General features: G+C 43.2%; 2 protein-coding genes across 3 annotated transcripts; both read left to right on the forward strand.

Moving 5' to 3' along the window:
• The first annotated feature begins 3,653 nt into the window (after positions 1-3,653).
• On the forward strand, positions 3,654-5,745 carry LOC147434404 (uncharacterized protein C57A7.06-like). Of its 2 annotated transcripts, XM_086490876.1 has the most exons (4): positions 3,692-4,191; positions 4,520-4,651; positions 4,733-5,461; positions 5,560-5,745. In XM_086490876.1, exons 1-2 carry the CDS (start codon positions 4,084-4,086, stop codon positions 4,631-4,633), a joined length of 222 nt encoding a protein of 73 aa, XP_086347002.1. In that variant the 5' UTR covers positions 3,692-4,083; the 3' UTR covers positions 4,634-4,651; positions 4,733-5,461; positions 5,560-5,745. The 2 variants fall into 2 exon arrangements, 1 of the variants encoding a protein (XP_086347002.1); XR_015185360.1 differs by lacking the exon at positions 4,520-4,651 and having other exon boundaries at positions 3,654-4,191; positions 4,733-5,745.
• A 580-nt stretch (positions 5,746-6,325) lies between these two features.
• Positions 6,326-12,645, forward strand: LOC147434405 (uncharacterized). Its single transcript, XM_086489627.1, has 9 exons — positions 6,326-6,356; positions 6,481-6,560; positions 7,323-7,335; positions 7,425-7,453; positions 7,555-7,621; positions 9,395-9,478; positions 9,575-9,601; positions 10,501-11,024; positions 11,229-12,645. The coding sequence occupies exons 1-9, from the start codon at positions 6,326-6,328 to the stop codon at positions 11,709-11,711; spliced, it is 1,338 nt and encodes a 445-aa protein (XP_086345753.1). The 3' UTR covers positions 11,712-12,645.
• Positions 12,646-13,133: the final 488 nt, after the last annotated feature.

A 13,133-nucleotide genomic window follows, 5' to 3' on the forward strand; every position in this document is an offset into this window, starting at 1 on the left:
CACCAAGGTCGACCAGGCCACACTCTCTATCTCTCTGTCTTGTTTTTAATTATGTACATCTCCTAATGGTCATTTTGCAGGCCTCATGATTTCATCACTCTTTTGGCCTGCCCAAAGGGCTAAGGCCATAGTGATGTGTTCCCTTTTTGTTAGTGAAAATCTCATATGTAAATTTTTGGCCTGTCCAAAGAGCAAAGGCTATAGAGATGCGTTCTCTTTTTGCTGACTAAAATAGAAAAAAGATTGAGTTGTATTTTCAAGCATTTTTTGATAGGCCAAAAATGCTGATTGGTTGAAACAAGATAGTGGGCACTCATTTAAATGGAGAGTGTGTAAATCTAACGATGGACATGTCTTGAGTTTCCAAATATGAAGTGAATGTTCATTGCTCAATACAAAGGAAAGGATATATATATACAATATATATTAGTTTAAAAAGACAGGGGTGGTCGTCCATGTGTTTGCAAGCACACATGCCTGAAAGGGTGCGCACATGAGCCTGAGAGTCCACCGCTCTAGCTAAAAACCGTGACCTAGCTGGAATCTTACTGCCGCTGCGTCAAATGCGTTTAAGTAGGGCTTGCTACACAATTAGCCGCTGCGGCCCTACATTCGAGGTGCTAAGCAAAATAAGAGAGAGCGATTTCCATGGGTTAAGTGCTCTCATGTGCGCGAAAGGGCTTCTGCGGTGTCGGGGGATAAGTGTTCGAAACTTGAGCCAGGTCAGCACTGGGCTGCTAGCTGTGGAAAAATTGAGAGCAAAAAATTGCCGCACCGCACAATACAGCAGCAGTTAATTACTTGGTAATGCTATTGACGCACAAAACTTGCTTGAAAATTGGTAACACCAACGAAACTGATATGCAATCAAGAAGAAGTGTCGTTAATGACACCATTAAATAATGCTAATGATAGTTTAGGAGCTTAAACTCCCATTGCAGATCACACTGGGCCGTTAACGGCTCCGCAATTCATCAAAAAGAGATAACTAAACTAATTTGCCCGCTGACGAGGAAAATCTTGTTGTGTCGATTCCATCTGTTTGATTTGTCTTCAATCACTGTCTATGTCGAAGATTACTTATTCTCTTGACTGCTTACAAGCCCTTGTTGATATCTCCTTGCCTAAGCCGATGAGAAATAGTCTCTTTGGTTGCCTTGGTTGCAAAGCCCTTGCTTAAGCCTTGCCGAGATCGATAGAGAGAGCTTGCCCTTGCTTGGCTTGGATTGTCGAGCAAGAGAGAGAGTTTTCCCTTTGCTTTGGTTGGATTGGAGATCGATAGAGAGTATCTTCCCCTTTTCTCATGAACGAGAGCGATAACCTCTTTCTTTCCTCCCTTGCTCGTCCGAGAACGAGAGAGAGGATGTGGCTTCTTTACCTGTTCAAACAAGAGAGAGAGAGAGAGAGAGAGAGAGAGATTGTGTCTTGATTTTCCTTGCTTAAGAATCTCCCCTTCTTCCTCCCTTGCTTAAGCACGAGAGAGAGCGTGGCTTGCTTCTCCGAGAGCATGCAAGAGAGCGAGCCTCCTTGAGCCTCAAGAGCTTGAGAGATAGAGCCCTGCTTCCCTCCTCTCCTTCAATACTTGCCTCCCTCTTTTTCTCGCTCGTTTCCTTTTTCACCCTAAAAAAAACTCTCCTCAAAAATTGCCCCCACCACGCAGTCATGGCGCCGTGACTGACATGGCGTGGGAGCACATGTGATCACGTGGTAGCTCGAACTTCTGGAGCATCGCCAAATTCACCACAAGCGGTACCGAATGGGTCGCCATGGCCCGCTGACCATTTTCCTCTTCATGGTCGGGCTCATTCGAGCCACTCTCTGGTCTCTACGAGCTTCCCCCTCCCCTCCTGTGCTGATGCCCGCTGCTCACGCCATGTCCTCCATGTCTTTTTTCCTTCTTTTTCTTTGTTCACACCTCCTTAAAATTAAGGGTGGCCCCCTTTTAATTAATTGTTTTGGGCGGCCTTTTGGGGTTGAGTGGGCGGCCATGCCCTTGGCCTTTGGGCGGGCGGCTTGTCTCATAAGGGCACCACATTAGGGCATACGATTCGGCCAGGCAATGTTAAGCAACTCCATTGGTGGTCTTCAGGTACCACATTTGGTATACATTTTGGCCAAGGCATCGCCAAGCATTTCCAGTGGGCGGCCATAGCCATTGTAAGGGATGACATGCCGGCCAAAACAGTGCCAAGCACGACTTCTCTTCCAAGCAGTCCTTGCCAACATTACCATCAAAAATTGTAATGCCCTTATCAACTTATGAAATTATGCTTTCAAGATGCAAGCTTAATTGATTATATTCGCGGGAAGGCATCTCCTTTGAAATCAGAAAAAAAAAACCAGCTCCTTGCCGCAGCCGTGTCGGCATTCTCTACAATCATTGCATTAAAAAAGTTGACATTCCGAACACGAGACTCCTCAAGCACTTTCTGCTCCCGCATATCAAACCTTGGCTGCAGGTCAAAATTTCCAAATGGCACTCCGATCGAGCGGAACGGATTGGTACGGAGCCGGCCCCCAGTGAATCTTTAACGGCTAATATCTTGGCGACCGGGACTCCGATCACTGATCTGAAAAGACCGACACGCTCCAAAAATTGAGCACTTCATCCCGACGCATTCCCTTCAATTCTGTCACCTCAACTGCAGTTGCCCAATCCGGTACAGATCTGCAATCGACTCAAACTTTAAACTGCCATAACTTCTTCACCGTAGCTCCAATCGACAAGCCGTAAAGACAGGCCGGTAGAGCACTTCAAGCATTACAGTTCTAGATCATAATATCCCATATGTGCTCACTTCAAGCATAGTCCTCTTTAGCATCATTAAGACATCAATTGGCCCTTTTAAGCCGCATGTGGCATACATTAAACATTAAGCTTGGCCTTTTAACAAGCCCGTATCACTGCTCAGTAAATGTGTAGGCTTCAAAGAAGCTTAGCTTGCATTTTTCTGGCATCTTTCTTAGCATGGGAGCGGAGCTGCACGACAGCGGTAACCTCCGGAATTCCCGACTGAAGTATTATCTGTGTTTTGAAGATTTCATGTTTGTAGCCTTTGATGCCCCTCTTTCTTTTCCTCTGTGAAAGGATATATATATATATATATATATATAATATATTAGTTTAAAAAGATCGAGATGGTCGTCCATGTGTTTGCAAGCACACATGCCTGATGTCCCTCTCTTTCTTTTCCTCTGTGAATGATCCACGTGGTCTGCCAACGTGGGATCATGGATGCTAACGGCGACCTGCCTTGAACGATTTCATGAGTGGTGGGATGGGTCTTATCGCATCGGGTCACGGGTGATGGGATTGCACTAAAGACTATGTTAGGGTTATGAGAGATTTTTGGCCTGCCCAAAAGGCTAAGGCCATAGTGGTGTATTCCCTTTTTTCTTAGTGAAAAATGTCATATAGTAAAATAAAAAATGAAAATGTTTGATTGGTGGATGTAGGAGTGAGCACTCATGAGAAGGTTAAGGGTGACATTGAGTGAAGAATTTTCCAAGATTATATTATTGAATGTGCTCGAAATCAGAGTTTGGCTCCTCTTTTCTCATGCAAATTCCATGCCCAAGTGTCCTGTTTGCAAAAGGTATAAAGGTTTTGGTACCTGGGTGATAGGATTTTTAAGTTCGTGAATTGTGGACACTTAAGATAGAGATAATGTTGACTCTTGAGGGAAAGAATTTTTCTTTCGAGTGCCTCAGGACTAACTGCTGCCGCCCTCCATTTTTCGAGTGGGAAACAATCTGCCCCCCTCCTCGGGACTGACTGCTACCCCCTCCATCATTAATCTTTAATCGCATGTTGAGGTGCACTCTCCAAAGGCAAAGACCACTGTCGCACGCGCACACCCACACACACACACAAACATAGACAGAGGTAGAGAGAGAGAGAGAGAGAGTCTCAGCAACCTCTCGCAGCCAGGAGGCAAAGACGACTGTCGCAGCAAGAGAGAGAGATAGAGAGATAGAGAGAGAGAGAGAGAGAGAGAGGTTCCATTGGGTGAAGCTGCCCTCAACTTACCAGGATGGGGTCAGTGGACTGATGTACAAAAGAAAAGGGGACCGCCTCTATAGATGGTGAAGCAACAGGAGGATCTAGAACGGAAGCGAGAGCAAGCCTTGAACAAGCGAAAGGATTCCAAGTTGAAGCATGTGATCATAAGTGAGAGGATGGACAAGAAGGTAAATTTTTTAAGAAAATTGCATTTGTGAGCATAGTCTCTTCATTCATGTCACATTTGCACACACATGTTTTTGTTCTGTAGCTCCATTTCCCCCCCAAACCTGCACCTGTATCTCTACATGGTTTGGAAACATGATCGACTGGTCGTCTTTTGTGCATGTGCTTTGTTTGTCATATTTGTGCTTGTGAGCTCGCATGTATTTCAAATGTGATTTGCATGCGGCACATAACACACAAACCTGAGAGAATGTAAAGGCCATGGGTATATTGGTTTAAAGTTGAACAGGTTTTTGATATGATGTCTTCTTTATGATTTGCTTTGGAAAGGCTGAAAAGTTTGTGGCTCCCACAATGCCCTTCCCTTTCAAGTCGAGGGATGTTTTTGAGAGGAGTAATAGGATGCCCATAGGGAGTGAGTTCAATTCAGAACAAGATTTTTGAGACATGATCCGCCCTGCAGTAAGTGTGATAATTTGTTGGCTTATATGTTTGAGAAATGGGTTGAGTATTCATGATTTTTACTTGGTTGAACTATCACAGGTTGTCAAAGATGCCGGTGTAATTATTGCTCCCATCAAGTAGTACAAGATGTCAGAGGCCAAAGCCGGTGACTCAAATTCACCTCTTGAAGACAAAAAGGCAAGGCAGAAGAGGGCAAAGGTTTCCATGGCAGGGGCCAAAAGAAAGAGTGACAAGAGGTCAAATGGTTTTGTTTCTGAAGATAAGAAGGACAACAAGAGGGCAAACGGTTTTAAAGCAAAAAGAAAACACTAAACAAACGCAAATGCTGCCCCCCCGCCCCCCAAAACCCCAATTTTGCTCCATAGCTGAAGGCGTACTGTAATGACTGTTAAATTTATCAGCATGAGAGAAGCCGAACCACTTGCTATCGATACTAGGTGCAGTAGCCGTGGTAGTACCCTGCATTTCTAGCTGCATCAGAGTCACTTCTTTAATGTTGTGCAGGCAGATGACCTCGATCTCATACTCTGCGAGCATGCCTGATGACGATTCACGCAAGGGCTGAGTCTGCAGATTCTATAACAGGCAGTACCTATAACCTAATTGTTGTTTACGGCAATGGATTATGGTGCAGGTGCCTTCGACTTCCAGGTTATATTCTCTCGAGTCTCTGTGCAGTCTACATTTCTAGAAAGGGGGGCATGGGCCTCGGCCAGAGTTGCCTGCTAATTCTACCAGTTTGTTGGTGTTGATGCTACTGATCCTATATAACCATCCCTGTACTAGTGATGTCGCCCCTGCCTTGCGGTAATAAGTTAGGACCTACTACATCCGGGGGATCAATTTTCTAATTGCCCTTCTTTTCCCTACTTAAAGTCCGCTCTCACCCTTCTCTCCTTTTGCAGTTTCTTCTCTCTCCCGCGGCTGTGCTTCTGTATCTCTCACATGACAGCTCAGAATGTGCACATTCTCATGCACTTTTTGCCCAGACGTTTGTGAAGGTAAAGGTCGTTAACCATTTGTACCATGTAGTGGTTGATGAACACACGCCCACTGTTAGAGTTGCTTAAAAATTTGAATCATTCTGAATTTTCTCATGACCAATGCTTGTAGGCAAGCTTCATGATTTTATCACTTGTTAGTATTAGAGATTATTTTGCAAGCCATGTGATTTTATCACTTTTTTTGCTTCTTGTTGACTATGCACTCCTCCATAGTGCTACGTTTGGGACGGCCTCTCCAGCCATGGAACTTCTCTGTGTGTGGGCTCTTCCCCCCTATGCCATGATGTTGCACTGCTTGCTTGGACTATCGGAGGCGCTATCCATGAAGAGCTTATTGCTAGTTTCTCATGTGAGTGAGCTGTGTTTTTTTAGGCTACCTTATTTTCCCTCTTAGATAGAGCAGGCATCTAAGTGTGTTTCTTTCTTGCTTGTAGGACAGTTAACTGAAGGTCGACGATAGGTCAAGGTGTTGATTACCATCCTTGAACGTTGCCACAGAGGGTTCTGTTCTTCGAATGAGGGACCACAAGGCCTTTTTGCATGCGATCTGCCGCCCATCCACTGTCGACGTAAGTGCGCTATCTGGGATGTGAAAGGAGCCTGTGAGGGTGGCTTGTGCTCTACTCATGGCTAGTTCAAGAACTTCAGCCCTCAAGGCCTCGGATGCATGGGCATTCCTCTGGTTGTGGTCCCCCCAAGTCTGACATCGTCGACATGTTGAACTAGCTTGCCTCAGATCACATTATCCCTGCCTTGTTGCAGTGCTGGTCCCAAGCTTGTTATTTGTGTCTCAACTTGTCAATCCCTCTCACTGGGTGTGAGCCTACACTCAAAAGCTCAGGATCATCTTGCTTGGAGAACAAGCAGCAAAGGCAACTTGGATATTTGTCTGCGTTTTTGAGGTTAGTGGTGTGGTGAGGTTTCTCTCATTGAAAGCTTGGTATAATGCTTTGTCTGTTGTGCATTTATTGTTAAGGATATAAAGCACAACACAGTGATAAGGAATCCCACAAGCCATTATCTAGAGCTGCATCACTCTCTCTCTCTCTCTCTCTCTCTCTCTCTCTCTCACAAGCATGGGCCATTGGATGTGTGTGTGTGTGTGTGTGTTGTGGCCATGACCACCGTGCTAGACATCTACAACATTGCCACCATGGCGGTTCCCACGTGTGCCATGCCAAACTAACACTCCCATGCTTTCTCGGTTTGTACACTTCTCTACAAACGCACTCTCAAATTCTCCTTCGATCGCTCCTTTAAGACATCCTCAGAATCTGCCAGGAAGTCGTCGTTCAACCATTTGATTGAGTTTCGATTCAAGTCTCTAGTTCTCGCTTGTTGGTTGGGGACTTCGGGGCTCCAGAGTCTGAGTGTCCTTGCAAATCGACACTCATGAGATCAGTGTGGCAAACCCTGTTTGATATTTTGCAATTGTTGACGAAGGTGGGATTAAGATTAGCTGAACTGCAGGTTTTGTGTTGCGGCTCTAGCCATTGTGCAAAGTGGGCGGGAGGTAAGTAGTAAGTGGGCTAGGTGGGGTCCATGCATAAGGGCATTAGCTCATGGAGGAACACTCTACCCAATTGTAAAGCTCTTGCATTTTGATAATGTGTCATTTCCATTTTTGAAACTCTTATGCTCATGCTTAAGTTTGTTGTCCACAGATTTTGACCATTCGTGGCCCTTTTCACTCCTCTTTGTAAGTGTGAAGCAAATTGCATTATGTTTAGTTCTGTTCTCACTGTCGGTGGATTTTTATATCAAAGAGCTACCTAAGCAAATTGTTGCTATGATTGTAAGTTCTCATTTTTAAGATGATGTGTTGTTCTTTACCTTTCAGAGTTAATAAAGCCCTTTTGTTTCTTTGGATGATGATCATCTTTTATGTACTTGCAGTGCCATCATAGAAGATGCTGTTGGTTTTCATTGAGCGTCACTCTATACAGAGGAGCAGAGCAACCTTGTTAAGTACCTCAAACCTCAAATTTGTTCTGGTGGAGTTGTTTCCTGAGTTGGAGGAAAGTGATCGTTGAGGTGTCTGCTTGGAATAATGTTGTTCTTTTTTCAAAGCCTATTTACTTGAGAAGCTGGAATGATTCAAATATCTGAAAAGCAGCTCTAGTCTTCAGCATGGCTGGGGTCATTTGTGCTTGGAGGCACGAGCTTATTTGCTTTGTGCCTAAGTAACGCGTAGAAAAGGTCAATTATTGGCCGAGTAGATTTTTAAGGGTTTCCTACCATGCTTAGCCTGAATTAGGGGTAGTTTTTGTTATTTGCTATTGTGCCACTTGAGAGAGTGTTAAGCTTCTACCTTAAGTTGACCTTCAGTGTTTTATCACAAATTAACTCATGTCTAGGATCAAGTTAAAAGACATGGTTATCAGTCATTGGAATACAATGGTGGAGGTGTCGCATCCCAACTCCTCGGGCTTCCTCCCACCCCCGTCTCCCCTTCCATTGTTGCGTGTTGTTGCTCATATGGATTCTGGGCCTGCTGCTTCTTGATCACTATCGTTGTCAGTATTGGGTAGTTCAAGTTCACTCAAGTGTTATCACTAATAGTAACTTGCATCATCCTTTACTTCAGCATAGTCATAATCGAAATAATTGGTATCCTATACCAATATTAGCATACCCCAAAATTTGGCAAAAATGCAAGTATTTGGTTATACTTGGCTTCCACGCTTAGAATTAGGGGAGGGAGGGAGGTTTGAAAGATCTATCATTTGAGAAAGGGAGACAAGCAAAGTAGAGCACTGGCGATTTCCACAAGGCGATTGATCATGGAGGGATTGGATTGTAGATCTTGAGAATCTTGACTTGCATCGAGTTGCACAAGCAGAACCTCCTATGGCCTTGGCAAGAACACCTATAGACGATGGTGGGCAAGGGTCAATTGCAACATTGAGTAGTAGTACTTAGCTGCCGCTCCCCTTTTCCACTATGGTAGGCTATCTTTTTTAGTATGATCACCTCTTATGGCTCTCAGTGATTGAACTCTGTTAGGCAGCCATGGAACTAACATATAATGACAAACTTGAGATTAAATTGGTTTTCTCAAAAATCTAACCAGAGTTGGTCTAGCTATATGGTGGTCCCGAGGTGGGTGTACAAGCAGACCATTAGACTTCACAACAAGCGTATGTGAGATTTTATTGTTGTTCATGGCCTTCAGTGTGCTTAGCATGAGCTTTCCACCTTCCACCACGTAATTCGACCCTTGCGTGCTCCCCATGCTTATCTCCCATCTTGATCTCTTTAGAGCTACACTTAAATAATTTGTGACTCTAAATAGTTACATGGTAGGCCTCGTTATTTTGTCACTTTTTTTACCTTGTTCTCCTTGTTGTTTTTATTGGTGAGTGTTGCAATGAGTGCTAAGAAGAAAGTTATGACTTAAGGGTAGTGGGTTCTTGAGTGCATTTGATGATGTTGCCAGCATGGAGGTCGGAGGTAACTTGTGTTGGTGGGTGAAAACTTGAAAGGCTCTCAAGAAGGTGCAGTTACCGAAATGGCATCATTATGGAGGTTTATTTTTTGAGGTTCTCGCTTTCTCGTTAGATGAGGGTAGTGACTAGGCTAGTCCCCTAAAACCCTAGGTCCCTTTCCTCACGTTCTATCTTTTGCTCACTTTCTCTTTCTTGCCTTACGCTTTTCTGAACAATCGTATACATTTATATCGGGTTTTCAAGCCCTCGACCGCTCTTCACCTAATGCTTCACGAGTCTCTTTGCAGGTAGTGGCTCTGTTATGCTCGGCTTCTTGCAGAGGAGCATCTCAAGCCGCTTTTCAGTGCTTTCCCTCTCCTTTCTCCTCATATGTTAACAACCCCATGTTGGAAGAGCTTTTCAGTACTTATAATTTTGAAGGTACACCAAAAGATTAAAAGAAGGAAGAGAGCGAAGTCTCAAGGCAGGTTCAGACGAGCTCGTTGGTAAAAGAGGTACAAAAGTTTTTCTCCCACCTTATTGTTCACATAAAGCGATGATAGCACATGTACGCAAACCTTACAAACAAGCTTTCAACTAATCAGTGGTAATGCAATGGTGAAGTGGATGGCATCATTAGGGCTTCTTACACTCAAGTTGCATGATGTTTTCATGCCTTGATTTGTTTTACTCGGTTAGATCATGTGAGGCTTAAATTTTATATGTAAGATAGGGGTATCATAGTTCTCGTCATTGATTGTCGTATAAGTGTTGAAAGGGGGGTCATATTCTCTAGTACGAGTCGTATATAGGGGTTTTATCAAAGTTGTCCGTTCGCAGGTGGCATCCCGTTTTGTATATAGAGTGAATCCCTCGGGATACACACACACAAACACACACACAGAAACTCTCTCTCTCTCTCTCTCTCTCTCTCTCTATCTACAAAACACATACACAGACAGAGGGGCGCACACAGGCACTCTCTCTCTCTCTCTCTTTGTGTGTGTGTGTGTACTAAAGGCGCACGGAGACAACCAAGTACACATTGGAAGTCTCTATGTGTGCCTTTAGTATTGTGGAGAGGTAGAGAGAAAGAGTGTGTGCATGAGAGAAAGACAGAGAGAGAGAGTGTGTTTTGGTGTGCTTTGGAGAGAGAGAGAGAGAGAGAGAGAGAGAGAGTTTGTGCGTGTGTTTTTTGATGTGTTTTGGAGAGAGAGAGAGAGAGAGATCAACCTAAGAGTTTGTGTGTGTGTGTGTGTGTTTTGGAGAGAGAGAGAGAGAGAGAGAGAGAGAGAGAGAGAGAGATCAACCTAAGAGTTTGTGTGTGTGTTTTGGAGGGAGAGAGAGAGAGAGAGAGAGTTTTGGAGAGAGTGAGAGAGAGAACAAAGACTTGACCTTGATTCTTAATGAATAGGATTAAGGTGCAGTAGGCAGAAGAGACTAAAACTGGACCCAGAGCTTGTGTCAGGATTCCAACCTTTACAGGTTCAGTTGCTTAGTGTTTTTGCCAAAAGAATTGTTGACTTTTGTCAGGACTTTGATCAAGAAGAGTCAATCTGTGAAGATGAGTCAGACAGGTCGGCTAGCCAAGAGGATCCCTCACCCTACAAGGTTCCCTCACCCTCTACAGTACTTGTCAAGAAAAATACAAGAAAGAGGAATATAGACTTCTCAGATGATGCACATCTCCCAGCAAGCAGTCCTTGTGCAAGTAAAGGTAAAGCCAGTAAAGGTAAAGCCAAAGAGGATGTGCCTTCTCTAGAAGAGCTAGCTGTAACTGATGAGAGGCTGTTTGATTTTGCAGCATCGTGTGGTGCTGGGGACAAATATGATCTAGTTCATTCTATGTTTAACCCAAAATTTGATATTGAAGACCTTTTAACTCAGCACAATGAATTCTTGCAACGCTACAGAGATCAATTTGAACTTATGGTGCAGGTAGGAAGGGTTGTTCTGTCGAGTATGGCTGTGGTTCATTTAAATGACTATGGTGGCAAAGAACAGGGACTGAATAGTATAGGGAATTACCACCTGCTTGCCGACATTCAACTTGCCCTTTGCACCAAAAAGAGTACAAACTTATTCAGGAATCCTTTGGCGTTATGATTTTACCTAAACAACCTGTTTGGATTCCTCATGCAGAATCCTGATGAGGTGATAGAGGAGCAGGATGCAGCACCAGACAAAGAATACGAGGAGAAAACACATATACAAGAAGTCAAGGAGGTTGAAGATACAGTCGACCTTGAGGTTGAGGCTATTGAAGTTCAAAGAAGTAAGATGCTCTCTGTGAAAACAACAGAAATCAAACTACCCTTGGATGTCAGTAACTTCACTGAGAAGCATGCTCAGATGATGTTGGTTGCTATGCCTGAGTTCAGGATTGGAGACAGGACCTATATTTTTTTACATGATGTGCAAAGCATCTTTTATTTAAGGGAGGACTTCTCCCTGGCTATCATTTTCAGAATCCAGAGGAGAGGAGTGGATTTGTTTCAGAGGATAGTAGCGATGATGAGGCAATGGAAACATCTAGGAATCCAATGGAATGCCTCCAAAGTTGCGTTGAGAAAGTTGAAAAATGCAAGGAGACACTACCGGATGAAGCAACCTTCCAAGCAATAAGACAAAGCCTAAGACCATCAACAAGTCACAAAGAAGTGGAAGATTGGTTTAACCTTTCAGGTCAGGAGTCAACTACGTCTGTGGATCTGTGGCAAGAAAGCCTCTATTTGTAAGATGAGAGCTTCATGGTAACTCTGTGTGTGTGTGTGTGTGACTTATTCAGACATGATATGTGCAGTCTTGGATTGCTGACAAGGTTCCTTTGACGACGGACTCGAGAGTATCATGGAAGGGATGCGGTCCTAGCACAGTATCTTTTGAAGCTTTGCGAGGCGCCGATAATAGTTTTTCACAATGGAATGTCACAAGAGGGTACAACAGCAACTTGCACATTAAAGACACTATCACGCTTCTTGGGTGGACCCGTGCTGCCCAAAAGTGCAGATAGTCATTTTTGTGGACAAAGTGTTTGCCAAAGATTGTTTTGGTTATTGTCTGGCTATACAGGTGGTCGGGCAACGTATTACTATACTTACACAGCAATGGCACTAGCTCTTAGCAGACAAAACCTGGATGAATTGTTAGAGAATGGCAAACATTTCATGATTCGTTACAAGGGTGATGTGCCAAAAAAAAAAAAATGAACCTTCAAAATCTTGATACACTTCAAGTAGCAATTGTATTAAGAGCATGTATTATAGAAATATTGAAATTTTGTACAATGTTATCCACTCAGAGTATCTTTCTCCACTTGTGGTTCACATACACCATTGTCTCTCTCTAACTTCGTTGACCTTCACGAGCACTGGAGTTGTTGTATGTCATTGATCTTCTAATTTTATTTTGTTGTAAATGCATAATGGCTTGTGCTATTGCTGAAGAGGCTAAGACTTCTTTTGCTTGCATTCGATGAATGATTCTATGATAGAACCATTCAAATAGTTCTCTCAAATTGTTAGCCTTGATTCGAGAGCCGCCATGTCGTGTGTGCCTGAAATAGGCATTTTTGGCCATGTAATGAGACTTTTCCATCCCTTGGGTATTCCATATGGCCGGGTTCCCATACTTTTGTATAAAATATGGTAAATGATTGAAAATGATGTGCTTGATATGAACTCAGGGGGTTCAGTATGTGTAAAACTACCATATCACGTGCGTTCAAGACATGTTTGTAAAACACCTTATTTGCGAATTTTGTCAGGAATATAATTTACCCTTTTCTTTTATAATCTATAAGTTTTTCTCAAATTTGAAAAAATATTGTCCTTCTTAAAAAAATCCTTAAAAAATAAAATTCACCAAAAAAGACAAAAAATCATACATATTTATAAAAATATAATTTTTTTTAGAAAAACTAAAACTTTACAAAATACAATAAAAATAAAAGAGGAGTCATCGAAAGAGGCAAAAAAGCAAAAAAACATTGGTGAAAAGAATTACCGCATCGCAAGAGCGAAAGAAACGGACTAAGCAAACAACGAA

This window comes from Adiantum capillus-veneris, chromosome 19, assembly GCF_014529385.1.
Source record: "Adiantum capillus-veneris isolate H3 chromosome 19, ASM1452938v2, whole genome shotgun sequence".
In the NCBI taxonomy this organism is placed as follows: domain Eukaryota; kingdom Viridiplantae; phylum Streptophyta; class Polypodiopsida; order Polypodiales; family Pteridaceae; genus Adiantum; species Adiantum capillus-veneris.